Source organism: Palaemon carinicauda, chromosome 14, assembly GCF_036898095.1.
Source record: "Palaemon carinicauda isolate YSFRI2023 chromosome 14, ASM3689809v2, whole genome shotgun sequence".
Taxonomy (NCBI): domain Eukaryota; kingdom Metazoa; phylum Arthropoda; class Malacostraca; order Decapoda; family Palaemonidae; genus Palaemon; species Palaemon carinicauda.
The window spans coordinates 136,037,574-136,055,377 of record NC_090738.1 but is presented as its reverse complement, the minus strand read 5'-3'; the positions used below and the strand labels follow the sequence as shown (position 1 = coordinate 136,055,377).

The 17,804-nt window shown below is 36.2% G+C and overlaps 1 protein-coding gene across 1 annotated transcript in view; it reads right to left on the bottom strand.

Moving 5' to 3' along the window:
* Positions 1–2,069: 2,069 nt before the first annotated feature.
* Positions 2,070–17,804, bottom strand: part of LOC137653791 (dynein light chain Tctex-type protein 2B-like) — a 45,410-nt gene continuing 29,675 nt past the window's right edge. Inside the window, exons 3-4 of the mRNA XM_068387440.1 lie at positions 16,060–16,193; positions 2,070–4,219 (exon numbers count right to left, since the gene is read on the bottom strand). Coding sequence (XP_068243541.1) covers positions 4,172–4,219; positions 16,060–16,193 — 182 coding nt within the window. The 3' untranslated portion in view covers positions 2,070–4,171. The remainder of the gene's footprint in view (positions 4,220–16,059; positions 16,194–17,804) is intronic.

Sequence of the window (17,804 nt, the reverse complement as noted above, 5' to 3'; positions counted from 1 at the left end):
TTACAATATTTATATCCTTTTTGAGATTGAGATTTTGTTCGGTGGCCACGCCGTTTTCTATCGAGCTAATTCCCTTTGACAGTGCTCAATGTGAGTGAGAGCTCATATTAAATATACTATTTTAAATGTTATTTAATTGGGTATTTTTTTCAATTTGTAAACCTTTATGTTAGTTGTATCCATAAGCAGGTAATCCTGATAAACTTTGAATGTCGGTGAGTTGGATTCGTGCCAGTTGATCGAGATATTTAGGAAGGCCAATCAGTGCCAAGGTGTAACAAGAATAAAATTCTGAAGTTGCACAAAGACGTTAGAAATTTTTACAACGATGAATCCATATGTATGTTGAAGGCAACAATTGGTCACACAACTAATGAGTACAAGAGTTACTCAGCTGAACACTAAAGAAAGACGTTGTTGACCTGCTGAATGTTACAGGAGGCCTGAACTAGTGTTGCTTACTCTTAGTCCAAAGATGGAATTTCTATAGCCATCCAAGGTAAGTGGTATTTCACGTATATTTTCAATTGCTTGTGCTGTTAAATATCACTATTAAAATGCTGCACTGTTTCGTCTTAATAACTTTGTTGTAGCATGGCCATATATAATTCCTTAACCAAGGATTGTCATTAGGCTTATAGCCTCATTCAAGAACGTCCACCTATGAGTAAGATCAAAAGAATATATATTTGCCACAGGCCAATTTTGTAGAACACAGGTGATATGTACATTATCAATGAATAATGGTTTTTAAAAAGTACAATTTTATATAATTTTATTATGCAGTAAATGGGCATGAAACCTCAAAACTTAAATGAAAACTAACAAATTGAATATTTACAGGAGTAATAAGTTATTAAAACATAACATAGATGACCAGTAAAACTTAAACTACTCTGATAATTGCAAAACATAAAACAAAATTGTATATACAACCATCGTCTTAATAGTTGAAGATTACTGAAATACCTGAGGCTAGGAAAATAGAGATAGGGTCGAGGACAGGTGATTATGGCAGAGTCATTAAGGCATTTGTGTATGAATGAGGTTAAGAAAAACTACTACAAAATGTAACGATCCGAGGGATCGAGAAAATTACCAACTCAAGTTCTTGACTACATATGATTGAAGGTTGGTTTTTGTAGTTCAATATGTAGGCAATGTTGGCTAAATAGTCAAGCCTATAAAGAAACCTAATAGTGTGTGGTAAAAAAGTAGGATAAAAGTAAGGTCTTAATTTGTATGGTAAGAAAGTATGATAAAGAGTAAGGTCTTAATTTGTATGATAAGAAAGTAGGATAAGTGTAAGGTCTTAATTTGTATGGTAAGAAAGTAGGATAAGAGTAACGTCTTAATTTGTATGGTAAGAAAGTGGGCTAAGAGTAAGGTCTTAATTTGTGTGGTAAGAAAGTAGGATACAAGTAAGGTCTTAATTTGTATGGTGAGAAAGTAGGATAAGAGTAAAGGTCTTAATTTGTATGGTAAGAAAGTAGGAAAAGAGTAAGGTCTTAATTTGTATGGTAAGGAAGTAGGATAGAAGTAAGGTCTTAATTTGTATGGTAAGAAAGTAGGATGAGAGTAAGGTCTCAATTTGTATGGTAAGAAAGTAGGATAAGAGTAAGGTCTTAATTTGTATGGTAAGAAAGTAGGATAAGAGTAAGGTCTTAATTTGTATGGTGAGCAAGTAGGATAAGAGTAAGGTCTTAATTTGTAAAGTTCCAGGATAACTCGCTGAAAATGTTCTTGAATGATACGGATTAGTATAATTAAACTGGAGAGAAACAACTACAAGAGGTAGTAGCAAAGTGCAGATTAGGGCAAAATGCTCAAGAGGAAATATAAAGAAAGACTCGAAACTCAAGTACTACACAAGATAGATCAGTCATTTGCGAAAGGAGTCGAGTAAAGAATAACTTAGGACTGCAATGTTATCCGGGGAACTTTTTAGCTATACTCCTCCCTTTGTGTAGAGATGGTAAGTGGAGTCAATGATTTGTAATATATACAGCACAAACACACAACTATTTAGATATAACATACAATAACTTATGACCAATTTTGGTAATTAACAAGAAATTTCATAATATAGCCACAAGGAGTGTATACATGTTCAACTATTGTGTGAAACTCCTTTATAATTATAAAATAAACTATAAAAGAGGTAAGGAGATGCTTCCACAAATATAGATTTTGAACGAGTGGTCTGGTTAACGTAATTCAGTAACAGTATTATAAGAAATTGATAAACTTAGAAGAAAACTAATCTGACACTATATTCATACACTACAATTTAGCTCCTTTAAGAATATGGGTAAAGAAATTTAAGGATTCAATTATCGATGGCACATTCTGAAATTTGGGGAACTGTATTCCAAGCATTTTACCGCTATGAAAATACGTACTATCACTAAGTAACTTAACCAGACTAATGAGAAGCTCCTATGTGACTGTCAGGCATTGCAAAATAATGAATAATAGTTCTCTGTCTTAACAGTGATGATAGACAATACAGACAATAGTTCCATCAACATAAAACAGAAGGGTAATTGGTTAAAATGTAACAATTTGATAAACAGTAACTCGATAAATTTCAATCTGACAACGAAACGTGGTGAACATTAAATACATTTTTGTAATTCATCTCAAATGCCCCAATCTATTTTTTGCTTATACCGTAGCTGATTTCAATAGGTAATTGTAAAAACAAAAACGTTGCTACTGTAAAAAATCCCTATAAGATCGTTGATTGCATAAGACACTGTAATAAATATGAGAGTAGCACATAATGAAACCAAATATCACAAAACACTGGTGGACTTCGGACTTTGAAATAAACAAAACAAAATCTAAACCAGATTTATCACTACCTTGGATTAGTAACTTTTTGTCAGCAACAATATTAGCAGAATTTCTATTCAAGTCTAACAGCTTACTTATTCACTATTAGTGTCAATATATAAAATATGCAATTGCGATAAGGCAAAACCTGTAATTGGACAGCACAGCACTTTTGTACTACTATACGCAATAACTGCATTAATGGAATGCCGAATCACAGGACTTTCTGTAATGATTTATGAGATTTTGGCTGTACGAATCAGCACTCAGGTTTGGCAGAACCCTGGACTTGTCCTATGAAGTAAGGGATACAAAACCTTGTCCTATTTAGTAGGGGTACAAGGGATAAGTCCCTACTGGTGGCTTAAAGTATGGATGTTGGTAAGTAACTTTTTTTGAGGACAGAAGAAATGGATTATTCTAGATGGAATTATAGTCTAGACACAGGTTCCCCTCACTCAAGTAAGTATGCCCAACATAGATTACTATCACTCAATTAAATATGCCCAACATAGATCTCTATTAGTGGTGAATATAACCAACATAGATCCCATTCACTCAAGAAAATATGCCCAACATAGATTCCTGTCGATTGAGCAAATGCCCAACATAGATACTGATCTTTCAAGTAAATTGTCAAGATTACCAAATAAGCAAGAAAGAATTTGATGTGAACTGATGTATATGAACTCAACTGGTTAACGATAATAGAGAAAGAACAAGAACAGAACTCAACTGGTTAACAATAATAGAGAAAGAACAAGAACAGAACTCGACTTGTTAACAAAAATAGAGAAAGAACAAGAACAGAACTCAACTGGTTAACAAAAATAGAGAAAGAACAAGAACAGAACTCAACTGGTTAACAATAATAGAGAGAGAACAAGAACAGTTCCTCTGCTTAAAAATTTCTGTAAGTGCATAGTTGAATATTTATAAATACTAACTAAAGATTGCACTACTGAAAATCTGTAAGATTATAGCTAAATTTACAATAACACCAAAGTACGAAACATCAATACAGTTCAAATAACTCATACCATATATAAGTACAATAGCATACTACTGTACCTACACAACTTTACAAACTCAAAGTACTTTGGCTAAAGACACTTGTGGTTTGCTATTAAATATAAATTAGAACTTGTTCAATGAAATTTGGTATTCTTAATTTTCTTAGCATGAAGTTTGTTTTTTGTACAATCACAGTAATAATTCTATTAATTTTATACATGAGTAGCTAAAGCATTCATTTGTACATGTAGGTGAAATAAATTATTAAGTCCCATACAAATGAACAAATTAACTAGAGTATAAAGCAATGAATTCTTAGCTAATAGTAGTAGATGGCAAAGACCACAGCAGCACAAAAGAAGGTTTCCTGAAATGTAGTAAGAGTAATTAATGGCACTTATTAAACTCAGCAATCAAATGAATACTGCATGTACTCAAATAATTAGCAAGAGCTAAACCAAATTTTCTTTGAATATCAAACCAAACATTTTATCTTTTGAAAATATAGTCAGTTAATATAACAAAATTAAAAAAGGCTTTTGACGATTTTGACGTAGGAAAAATCTATTTTTGGGTGAGATAGCCATGTCGTCCAGATGGAAGTTCCTTTGGCAACTTCTACAGTACAGTATAATATTTCTGCGATTGATATTACAAGAGAATCACCGCCAGGTATCACGGAGTTCCAACCCCGGAAACGACTATTCGAAGATATTGTGTATAATCAGGGACTTATGCTAATATAAGCATAGATATCTGCACCCCAAACAGACCTTACCCCAGTCTAATCCACTAAGGGGAAGGATACGTAAGGAGCCGTTACACATCCTATGGCTCGAGCCCAAAAAAAGATATACAGGTATTCTTACTTCAAGAATAAATTCTGGCCGTACATGACTCCATTTCCACTGGAATATAATTCTCTCAGTTGAAAACAAAATCATAACTAACTTTGTAAGTCAAGCTCATATTTTTTAATACTATAGAACTCTAAAATCTGCATTTCCTAATAGAAAACTCGCAAAATGAAAGATTTAAAAATATTTGAATTCTTGAGGCTTCAAAAAAGTATACACAACACAACTTAAAATCAAGAACTCCAACCTTGAGGCTTCAAAAAAGTATAAACAACACAACTTAAAATTAAGAACAACCTTGAGGCTTCAAAAAAGTATACGCAATACAACTTAAAATTAAAAAGTCCAACCTTGAGGCTTCAAAAAAGTATACACAATACACAATACAACTTAAAATTAAGAACTCCAACCTTGAGGCTTCAAAAAAGTATACACAATACAACTTAAAATTAAGAACTCCAACCTTGAGGCTTTAAAAATGTATACACAATACAACTTAAAACTAAGAACTCGCAAGTTGCGAGGATTATTTGAAAAATGTAATAATTTTCATTGATACAAACATAATACAGTAGAGTACAGTACTCCCCTGTTGTTGAGAGGGGCCAACGTCTGAGTTTCCAAATATAAACAAATTTAACAATAAATTACTGTAGACTACGTATGATGTGAGCTATCAAAAACTTCATGTAACGGGTGCTGGGTTATGTAGACAGAATTTTCAAATGTTCAAAAATTGACACGCATAGATGTTCATGCCATGTGCTTGCATGAACTAAGCGTGAGACCTGCGAACTCGGAATGAACACTGCTGACAGCGAGTGTCAATACTTGACCTATACGTAAACAAGTGGTTTTACTGCTTGTCAATACATACCAATGCAGCACATTGCTTAGACACTGCATAACTTATGCGTGTACAGTGCACGAACAAGGTGCAAACTATGCTTCGCTGCATACCACTGAAATGGCATGTCTTGCAATGACACTGCACAATCGTGCAAGTGTCAAGGTAGCTTTAGCTTTCTCCCATGCGGAAGGAGTAATCCATGATGCTTGCTCATGAATATTGCCACTTACCATTATTTTTCTTCTTATTTAGAAAATGAATGTATTTGCCTGAAACCCTTATATGGTTGCCATATCTATGACAACTTTGCATTGACTTTTACTCCCAAACCCTTCAGTGCCAAAGTGCAACTGAGGGAAAACCCTGCCAACACAAGAAAGTAAAAATTAAACGAGGCTGGAATGCAAGGTTTATGAAAGCAAGCAGAAGATTAAAATGGGAAAATGATGCCGCAAAGACACTCACTGCACCACTTAAAGGTTTAAAGGCCGCTCATGAAGGGCAGAAGCAAGGGACAGTGACCCAGAGACTGACCATATATACATATGATCAGCACCCAAGCTTGCCCCTCTCCATCCAAGCTAGGACCAAGGAGGGCCAGGCAATGGCTACTGATGACTCAGCAGATAGACCTATAGGCTCCCCCAAAATCCCCGATCCTTAGCTCACAAGGATAGTGAAGTTGCAGCGACCATAGATAACGAGTTTGAGCGGGACTCGACCCCCAGTCTAGCGTTCACCAGTCGAGGACATTACTACATCATCCACCACAACCGGAACTTGACCAGAACTTATAGCATTGCTACTCAAACGCAAGCAAAGACATCAAACTTTTCTCTTTTTACTTAAGGGCTTAAATAAAGGTCACTCAAGAATAGCAAAGACAAGGGACAGGACTATGCCCCTAAGATTGACCATACAGTATATATAATCACCTACAGTGCATCACTTGACCAAACCCTGTGGCCTTGCCAGTTAAACCCATACAAGGAAATCAATCATTTTCTCTTCATTTAAAGGCTCAAATAAAGGTTAGTTCATTATGCATGTTGCATAAGATTTTTCATAACTCTGACCATCCTTTACATTCAGATCTCCCTGGACAATTCTATCCTGTTCTTAATACTAGGCAGGCAGTTAATTCTAATAGCCAGGCCTTCTCCATCACAAGGCTCAATACTACGCAGTACTCTAGAAGTTTTATTCCAGCTGTTACCAAGTTGTGGAATGATCTTCCTAATTGGGTGGTTGAATCAGTAGAACTTCAAAAGTTCAAAGTTGGAGCAAATGCTTTTTTGTTGACCAGGCGGACATGAGTCTTTTTATAGTTTATTTATGACATATTTGTTTTTGACGTTGTTAATAGTTTATATATGACATGTCTGTTTTGACGTTGTTACTTATTTTAGAATGATTTATTGTTAATTTGTTCTCCTCATTTATTTATTTCCTTCTTTCCTTTCCTCACTGGGCTATTTTTCCCTGTTGGAGCCCCTGGGCTTATAGCATCTTGCTTTTCCAACTAGGGTTGTAGCTTGGATAGTAATAATAATAATAATAATAATAATAATAATAATAATAATGGCAGAGACAAGGGACAGGACAATGCCCTATAGAATGATCATATATACAGTACATATAATCAGCACCCAAGTCCCTTCTCCATCAAGCTAGGATTATGGAGAACCAGGCAATGGGTTGATTAAGCGGGTAGAGCAATAGGCTACCCAAAAACCACATCCCTATACTCAATTTTTTTCAATGAGGCATGTTTGCACCGACTCGCAGCGGTGCCCTTTTAGCTCGGAAAAGTTTCCTGATCGCTGATTGGTTAGAATTATCTTTTCCAACCAATCAGCGAGCAGGAAAATGTTCCGAGATAAAAGGGCACCCCTGTGAATCCGTGCAAATCTGCCTCACTAAAAAGAATTGACTATAGCTAACAACGATGGTGAGGTTGTAGACACTACTAAGAGCTTGAGCAGGTCTTGAACTCCAACCGTAAAGACTGCCAAGCAATTGCATCAATTTTCCCAAGGGTAAATAACTTCACTTTCAATCTCATGGATTTCAAAAGTGTGGTTGGGCACGGAAGTCTATTGTAATAAGTGTGACCTATGTGATCGACTAATTAGCCAGGTGTGTGATCTTACAAATGGTAGAAATGATGGTGGTATATTTCATGGAATTTTAGTCTACCTAAAGTACAGTATTGCTTTTCTCCTCCAAATGTATAAATTACATATTAAAATTACACTTTTTTATAAATCTTATTATTAAAAATATCTGAATTCAGTTTATTAGTACTGTACACAATACAAAGAAATTGAAACCAGAAATGGAATGAATGCTAAAATCTTTTAGACCTAAAAATAATACTGTATCCCAGAAAATTAACTTGACAGAGATGAACCAGTCTGTCTTGCTAGAAAAGGCACTCCAATGAGAACAAGACACCCTCTTACACACTGACTGGGATACAACAAACTGCAAACTGAACACAGTTATGCTACCACACAAACAGACCAAAAAACCGATTTCGACGTAGGAAAAATCTATTTTTGGGTGAGATAGCCATGTCGTCCTGATGGAAGTTCCTTTCGCCAGCTTCCTACTGTATAATAATTCTGTGAGTGATATTACAAGAGAATTACCGTCACGAGGTAGCAGCAGTAGGGGATTCAGCGTTATGAAGCTTCATCTGTGGTGGATAACGGGGGAGGGTTGGCTGTGGCACCCTAGCAGTACGAACTCGGTTGAGTCCCTTGTCAGGCTGGGAGGAACGTAGAGAGGAGAGGTCCCTCTTTTGTTTCATTTGTTTGATGTCGGCTACCCCCCAAAATTGGGGGGAAGTGCCTTGATATATGTATGTATGTATAACGGGCTTCTAACCCCCGGCACGACTATCCGAAGGTATCGTGTATAATCAGTGACGTATACGTAGATAACCATAGATATCTTAACCCAGTCTAGGAATCTAAGGAGGAGGATAAGTGAGGAGTTGAACAGACACATGCATGGCAAAGGAACAGGCATGAACAGTAATAAAGAAACCTTTATTGTACTGGAGAAGCCTGCATACTTCCCACTAACGGCGTATGTCAACTGAAAGAATACTCAGATCAGGCATAAGATTTTAAAATCTAACAAACGGATTTTGAGCGTAGCAAAAAATCTATCTTTGGGTGAAAGAGCCATGTTGTCCTGATGGAACTTCCATCAGGACGAAAGAAAGATAAACTATTTTACAGTACATTAGGAGAGTCGAGTGTTTACCTCTCTAAGACTCTCCTATTTTTTCTTGCCACATTCCCTCTCGTAACGAAAGGCTATTTGGGGTGTAAATAGCTATGAGACGTGTCAAGATACGCCCTTACGCGATATCCCTTGGAGAGATTTAAGGGATACTCGCTCCAGGAGTTAGAATTCTGGGTACCTTCGGTAAATTCTCTGGGATATATCACTGTAGTCACATATAACTTAGGAAGCTACCAACGAAGGAACTTCCATCAGCACGACATGGCCTAAGCCCAAAAAACGGATTTTGAGAGTAGCGAAAAATCTATTTTTGGGTGGAAGAGCCATGTCGTCCTGGTGGAAGTTCCATCAGCACGACATGGCCTAAGCCCAAAAAAGACAAATTAATCACACCATTACTGATAATGTACATACAGAATTATCATTATTGCTTGCTAAGCTAAAACCCTAGTTGGAAAAGCAGGATGCTATAAGCCCGTGGACCCCAACAGGGAAAATAGCCCAGTGAGGAAAGGAAACAAGGAAAAATAAAGTATTTTATAAACAGTAACATTGAAATATTTCCTATATAAACTATAAAACTTGAACAAAACAAGAAGAGAAATTAGATTAGAATAGTGTGCCGAGAAATTAGATTAGAATAGTGTGCCAGAGTGTACTCTCAAGCAAGAGAACTAACCTAAGGCAGTGGAAGACCATGGTACAGAGGCTAGGTCACTACCCAAGACTAGAGAACAATGTTTTGATTTTGGAGTGTCTTTCTCCTAGAAGAGCTGCTTACCATAGATAAAGTAACGTATAAAATAGTTATAATGTGAAATATAATAAAATTCCCACATTCTCCATTTCCGTTACCTCCTTCATCGCTATAAGATCTTACTCTTCAAGAATAAGGTCAAAAGCCCATCAGAATAGGCACAAGACATGACTGGGGAACATACTATGGATGGCACATGGCTTGCAACTAGTATAAAACTACTAAAGTAGCCTGCATATGAGCCAGGGCCTCATACGCCTGAGAAAACTGAGATTACCAAACAATTATTCTTTCAAGAGGTTAACTACTGCACTGTAAATGTTCAGTGGCTACTTTCCTCTTGGTAAGGGGAGAAGAGACTTAAGCTATAGTAAGCAGCTCTTCTAGGAGGACACTCCAAAATCAAACCATTGTTCTCTAGTCTTGGGTAGTGCCATAGACTCTGTACCATGGTCTTATTCTGTCTTGGGATAGAGTTCTCTTGCTTGAGGGTACACTCGGGCACACTATTCTATCTTATTTCTCTTCCTCTAGTTTATATAGTTTTTATAGGGAATATTCATTAATGATGTTACTGTTCTTAAAATATTTTAATTATCCTTGTTTTCTTTCCTCACTGAGCTATTTTCCCTGTTGGAGCCCCTGGCTTATAGCATCCTGCTTTTCCAACTAGGGTTGTAGCTTAGCATTTAATAATAATGATAATGAAATGCAGACCATTTCTGTACAGTATAATTAGCATCAAACCCAACATAGTACTTAAGAAAACTGTTCCACATATTGAAAAATAACATGTAACTATAGTACATAAGATATAAAATTAATATTCAATGTTAACTTTATATCTATTCAAATTTTAGTAAGCAAACAACTTGACACTTGCAATATACTTCCCCAAAATAGAAAAAATAGAAAAATAAGTAATCATCTGTGTTGAAGAGACAGATAAAGACAAAACCAGCTTAAGAACTAGCAATTTTGTTACTAAAAAATAATGTAAATTACTTTATATAACATTTAAAATATCCAAATATGTACTATTATTATTATTATTATTAAATGCTAAGCTACAACCCTAGTTGGAAAAGCAGGATGCTATAAGCCCAGGGAAAATAGCCCAGTGAGGAAAGGAAATAAAGAAAAATAAAATATTTTAAGTATAGTAACAATATTAAAATAAATATTTCCTATAAAAACTTTAACAAAACAAGAGGAAGAGAAACTAGATAGAAGTGTGCCCGAGTGTACCCTCAAGCAAGAGAACTCTAACCCAAGACAGTGGAAGACCATGGTATAGAGGCTATGGCACTACCCAAGACTAGACCCAAGACAGTGGAAGACCATGGTATAGAAGCTATGGCACTACCCAAGACTAGAGAACAATGGTTTGATTTTGGAGTGTCCTTCCCCTAGAAGAGCTGCTTACCATAGCTGAAGAGTCTCTTCTACCCTTACCAAGAGGAGAGTAGCCACTGAACAATTACAGTACAGTAGTTAACCCCTAGGGCAAAGAAGAATTGTTTGGCAATCTCAGTGTTGTCAGGTGTATGAGGACAGAGGAAAATCTGTAAAGAATATGCCAGACTATTCGGTGTCTGTGTAGGCAAAGGGAAAGAACCGTAACCGAGACTCTTCGAGAACCAATCAGGGGGACTGCTCACAGGCTAGAGAAGTGGCAGGAAAGAGACCAACGGCCTTCCAATGAGGCACTGAATTGAATTATAAAAATTTAGGCCTTAAGCCGAGCACTGGGGCATCAAAGGCAACCATGTCCGTACTCTCACATTTGTTATTTTAACTTCTGAAACCAATCACAGAACTTTCATACAATAATATCTAAATGCAAAATAAGGAGGGATTAAAAGGATTAAAAAAAAATGAATTAATAAAATTATTTAAAGCTATGATATAAACCAATACTCTATAAGTTTTTTCAAGTTTAAGGTATTACAATTTTCTCCCAGTATATCTCTTAAAGGTCTGAGCAAATGTCCAACATAGATACTGATCTTTCAAATAAAAATTCAAGATTACCAAATAAGCAAGAGGAGAATTTGATGTGAACTTTGATGTATATGAACTCACTGGTTAACAATAATAGAGAAAAAACAAGAACAGTTTTGAAGGCCTGCCCAGCAGAACAACCCTTACCAAGGACTGGGTAACTAAAGAGAGCAAGGGTAAAAGCAGACAAAATTGGAGATAACTTGTTCTCATCATTTATTTATTTCCTTTCTCACTGGGCTATTTTTCCCTATTGGAGCCCTTGGGCTTATAGTATCTTGCTTTTCCAACTAGGGTTGTAGCTTGGCTAGTAATATTAATAATAATAATGAAATGGGGAATAGTCACCAACTGAACATCACAAACAATGGAATGCATCCTACAAGGGGGCCCACTAGGCCCTAATTGCTCAGATCAAGACCTCGGAGAGACAAACAACAACGCCCTCCTGTGGGTTCGACATTGGCACGATAAAATAGATCTAAAGGCTAAAAGGTTAAAGGTTTCTGGTTTCAGTTCCGGTATTATGAAGAGACGCTCACCAGAGTGAAAGCCACAGCCTTAACCTCTCCAGTAAATAGTTTAGTGAATACCAACCATACAATCCATGAGTGGAAAATACACATAAAACCAAAGCGACTTCTCGAATATCCAGACTCTAAAAGAAATGTTATTCTAATGAGGTTATGGGTAAGATGATGCTAGGCTACACTTAATCCGTATTATTATTATTATTAATTGCTAAGCTACAACCCTAGTTGGAAAAGCAGAATGCTATAAGCCCAGGGGCTCCAACAGGGAAAATAGCCCAGTGAGGAAAGGAAACAAGGAAAAATAAAATACTTAAAGACCAGTAACACTAAAAAAATATCTCCAATATAAACTATGAAAACTTTAACAAAACAAGAGGAAGAGAAATAGGATTGATTAGTGTGCCCGAGTTGTACCCTCAAGACAGCTTTTCTTACCTAGTAAAAGATGCACTATCAGATTGATTAGGGAAAATTTTTATTATTTCAACCATTTTCAACTCTCCTTTGGAAAAATAGCATGCGACTATCAGGTAAGACTCGCAAAAATTATATAAAAATATACATTTGGAAAAATAGCATGCGACTATCAGGTAAGACTCGCATAAATTGTATAAAAATATACAATCTCATTAAGGCATTACTTTTCATTCCAGTTATTCAGGATTAAACTTATTCCATCAAGATGAAAATGCATCTCTCTTCACTATATATATATTAAAAAAAAAATACTGGCATACTTAAAAAACCTTGCTAAATTACAAATAATATTGGTCTTAGCGAACTGTATCGGAAAATCCTTTCTATTACCATTCTTTTCAAGAAAATTACACGAAACAATGTCTCATTATTTCTCAAGAGAAAATAATCTTAAACAGAAAAACTGTTAGCTTCAGAAAGTAAATATGTTGACAGTATTTAACTATCAAAAACACTGTATGACTGTAAGATTTAATTAGTAATTAAAATCTACGTATTCGTATTGCTAAACCAATAAAAACTAGGAAATAAAAAAAAAAACAAGTGTATTATTTGACACGCAAAAAGAACACAAATTGTGAAACTTAAATTTTGATGTTAACTGAACATAATACTGTACTGTAAAAAACAAATAATCCTGCATACCATACAGCAAAAACCACACAACTAAAGGTAAGCAACGTCCAGTGGGAAATTCACCAAAATGCCAGTCATATCACAGTTAGGAACACATTCATACGAGGATCCTTCTAAAGGCGAAGACTGAAATCCCACAAAAGATTCGCAACAGTGAATGGAATAGAACTGATCTGGGCAACTGCTCACAGGCTAGAGTATTGGCAGGAAAGTGATCGATGGCAATCCAATGAGGCACTGCCCAGCCCAAAGCCTTGCCCAGTGGAACAACCCTTACCAGGAAGGACTTGAGTTAGATTTCTCTTTGCTTGAGGGTACAGTCTGGCATGCTATTCTATCTTGTTTCTCTTCCTCTTGTTTTTTTATGTAGTTTTTATAGTTTATATTATTATTATTATTACTAGCCAAGCGACAACCCTAGTTGGAAAAGCAAGATGCTATAAGCCCAAGGGCTCCAACAGGGAAAAATAGCCAAGTGAGGAAAGGAAATAAGGAAATGAATAAATGATGGGAACAAATTAACAATAAATGATTCTAAAAACAGTAACGTCAAAACAATTTTTTATGTAGTCTTTATAGTTTATATTATTATCATTATTACTAGCCAAGCTACAACCCTAGTTGGAAATGCAAGATGCTATAAACCCAAGGGCTACAGGGAAAAATAGCTCAGTGAGGAAAGGAAATAAGGCAATAAATAAATGATGGGAACAAATTAACAATAAATCATTCTAAAAACAGTAACAATGTCAAAACAGATATGTCATATATAAACTATAAAAAGACTTATGTCAGCCTGTTCAACATAAAAACATTTGCTGCAACTTTGAACTTTTGAAGTTCTACTGATTCAACTACCCGATTAGGAAGATCATTCCACAACTTGGTCACAGCTGGAATAAAACTTCTAGAATACTGTGTAGTATTGAGTCTCATGATGGAGAGGGCCTGGCTATTAGAATTAACTTTCTGCCTAGTATTACTAACAGGATGGAATTGCCCAGGAAGACCTGAATGTAAAGGATGGTCAGAATTATGAAAAATCTTAGGCAACATGCATAATGAACTAATTGAACGACAGTGCCAAAGATTAATATCTAGATCAAGAATAAGAAATTTACCGGTAACAGACTGTAAGTTTCTGTCCAACAAATTAAAATTAGAATCAGCAGCTAAAGACCAGACAGGAGAACAATACTCAAAACAAGGTAGAAGGAAAGAATTAAAACACTTCTTCAGAACAGATTGATCACCAAAAATCTTGAAAGACTTTCTCAATAAGCCAATTTTTAAGTGCAATTGAAGAAGACACAGACCTAATGTGTTTCTCACAAGTACATTGGCTGTCGAGAATCACACCTAAAATTTTAAAAGTCATACAAAGTTAAAGAAACATTATCAATACTGAGATCCGGATGTTGAGGAGCCACTGTCCTTAACCTACTTACAATCATACTTTGAGTTTTGTTAGGATTTAACTTCATTCCCCATAATTTTAGCTAGATCTCTATTTAGGGATTCAGCAACCCCAGATCTACATAATAATATGATGATAGATATCTGATAGATTTAATTTAATATTGTTAATGATCTTAAACTGTTTTATTTTCATTGTTATTTCTTCTTTTGTAGTTTGTTTATTTCCTTCTTTCCTTCCCTCACTGGGCTATTTTTCCTTGTTGGAGCCCTTGGCTTATAGCATCATACTTTTCCATCTAGGGTTGTAGCTTAGCTAGTAATAATAATAATAATAATAATAATAATAATAATAATAATAATAATAATAATAATAATAATACATACATATACCAAGGCACTTCCCCCAATTTTGGGGGGTAGCCGACATCAACAAATGAAACAAAAACAAAAAAGGGGACCTCTACTCTCTACGTTCCTCCCAGCCTAACAAGGGACTCAACCGAGTTCAGCTGGTACTGCTAGGGTGCCACAGCCCACCCTCCCCCGTTATCCATAATAATAATAATAATAATAATAATAACAATAAGGGTAAAAGGTGGCAAAACTGGAGATAACCGCCACAAATGGGGATTAGACAGCAACCCTGAATGACCATGTGGGGCAACACCACAAACAATGGAACGCATCATTCGAGGGTACCCACTGGGCCGTAATTGCTCAGATCAAGACCAGAGAGGAGGACAATGACCTCCTATGGGTTCGACATTGGCGCGATAAGACACGATGACGATCTAAAGGCTAAAAGGTTAAAGGTGTCTAGTTGCAGTTCCGGTATTATGAAGAGACGCTCACCAGAATGTCAGCCACAGCCTTAACCTCTCCAGTAAACAGTTTAGTGAATACCAACCATAGAATCCATGAGTGGAAAATACACAGATAAAACCAAAGCAACTTCTCAAATGTCCAGACTCTAAAAGAAATGTTATTCTAATGGGGTTATGTGTAAGATGATGCTAGGCCACACCTAATCCGTAGGCCAGCTTTTCTTACCTAGTAAAAGATGGACTATCAGATTGATAAGGGATAATTCTTATTATTTCAACAATTTTCAACTCTAATTTGGAAAAATAGCATGCGACTCTCAGGTAAGACAAAGAAATTATATAAAGATTTAGTCTCATTAAGGCATTACTTTTCATTCCAGTTATTCAAGTTATGGTATAGCATAGAGTCTCCGGTAAGATTCACGGAAATTATGGTAAAATTTATAAGTTCTTTACTAAATTATTATATATTAATTCCAGTTATTCATGATTAAACTCAATTTCCACCAAGTACCAAGATGAAAATACATCTCCTCTCTAAACTGCAATACAAAAATAGCACTGTTTAACGACTTGGCTATGGAACGCTTACTGCCAAAAAGACGTCTGATGCATAGTTGTCTGTATCAGCATCCCAAAGGCACCGGGCTGATACTTTAACACCCTCGCCGCGCTGTTCTCCGATGACAATGTTGACGACAAACTTGTAGCGAGGTAGATTCAAATCTGAAAATAAGAAGGGAATGTTAGTCTAATTTTCCACTGTTCAAGAGAGCCATATTGTAAAAAAAATTACAGAGAATAATATAAAAGTTACTTATAAATTGTAAAGTGTCTAAGAAGTATGGCTGGTGTATCTCGAGTAGATAGGGTTAGGAACGAAGTATTGAGGGTGAGAACGGGAGTAAGAAATGAGTTAGCAGCTAGAGTGGATATGAATGTGTTGAGGTGGCTGGCCATGTTGAGAGAATGGAAAATGGCTGTCTGCTAAAGAAGGTGATGAATGCAAGAGTTGATGGGAGAAGTACAAGAGGAAGGCCAAGGTTTGGGTAGATGAATGGAGTGAAGAAAGCTCTGGGTGATAGAACGATAGATGTGAGAAAGGCAAGAGAGCGTGCTAGAAATAGGAATGAATAGCGAGCGATTGTGACGCAGTTCCCGTAGGCCCTGCTGCTTCCTCCGGTGCCTTGGATGACCGTGGAGGTAGCAGCAGTAGGGGATTCAGCGTTATGAAGCTTCATCTGTGATGGATAATGGGGGAGGGTGGGGTGTGGCACCCTAGCAGTACCAGCCAAACTCGGTTGAGTCCCTCGTCAGGCTGGGAGGAACGTAGAGAGGGGAGGTCCCCTTTTTTGTTTCATTTGTTTGATGTCGACTACCCCCCAGAATTGGGGAAGTGCCTTGGTATATCTATGTATGTATAAATTGTAATAACTCCTGCTGAAGGTTTTAGCACCAAGTTTTGTTAAACATTAGTTTTTACGTTGGCAAAGATTATGTAGGTCTCAAACACTATGATAAATAAGTTCTGTAAGAAAACCACAACAGTTATAGAAGATTCAACTTCACTTGATAAGAAAACTGTAACACACTAAGGAATCAGCTTGCATACATTGTGCCATATATAAGAGAAATATGCAATATTTTATTACATTGGATCCTTCTCTCTGGTCACGGTTCATTTACCCTTTGCCTACACATACACCAAATAGTCTGGTCTATTCTTTACATATTTTCCTCTGTTTTCATACACCTGTCAACACTGAGATTACCAAACAATTCTTCTTCACCCAAGGAGTTAACTACTGCACTGTAATTGTTCAGTGGCTAATCTCCTGTTGGTAACGGTAGAAGAGACTCTTTAGCTATGGTAAGCAGCTCTTCTAGGAGAAGGACACTCCAAAATCAAATCATTGTTCTCTAGTCTTGGGTAGTGCCACAGCCTCTGTACCATGGTCTCCCACTATCTTGGGTTAAAGTTCTCTTGCTTGAGGGTACACTCGGGCACACTATTCTATCTTATTTCTCTTCCTCTTGTTTTGTTAAAGTTTTTATAGTTTATATAGGAAATATTTATTTTGGGGGTGGTGTTGTTCTTAAAATATTTTATTTTTTCTTGTTTCCTTTCCTCACTGGGCTAATTTCCCCTGTTGGAGCCCTTGGGCTTATGGCATCTTGCTTTTCCAACTAGGGTTGTAGCTTGGCTAGTAATAATAATAATAATAATAATAATAATAATAATAATAGTAATAATAATAATAATAGCTGTAGCTATTCTTGTAGATCACTTAAACAAAGCTTTGTGCAAAGTCATCAGTAGTGATATGCGTTGTGTGC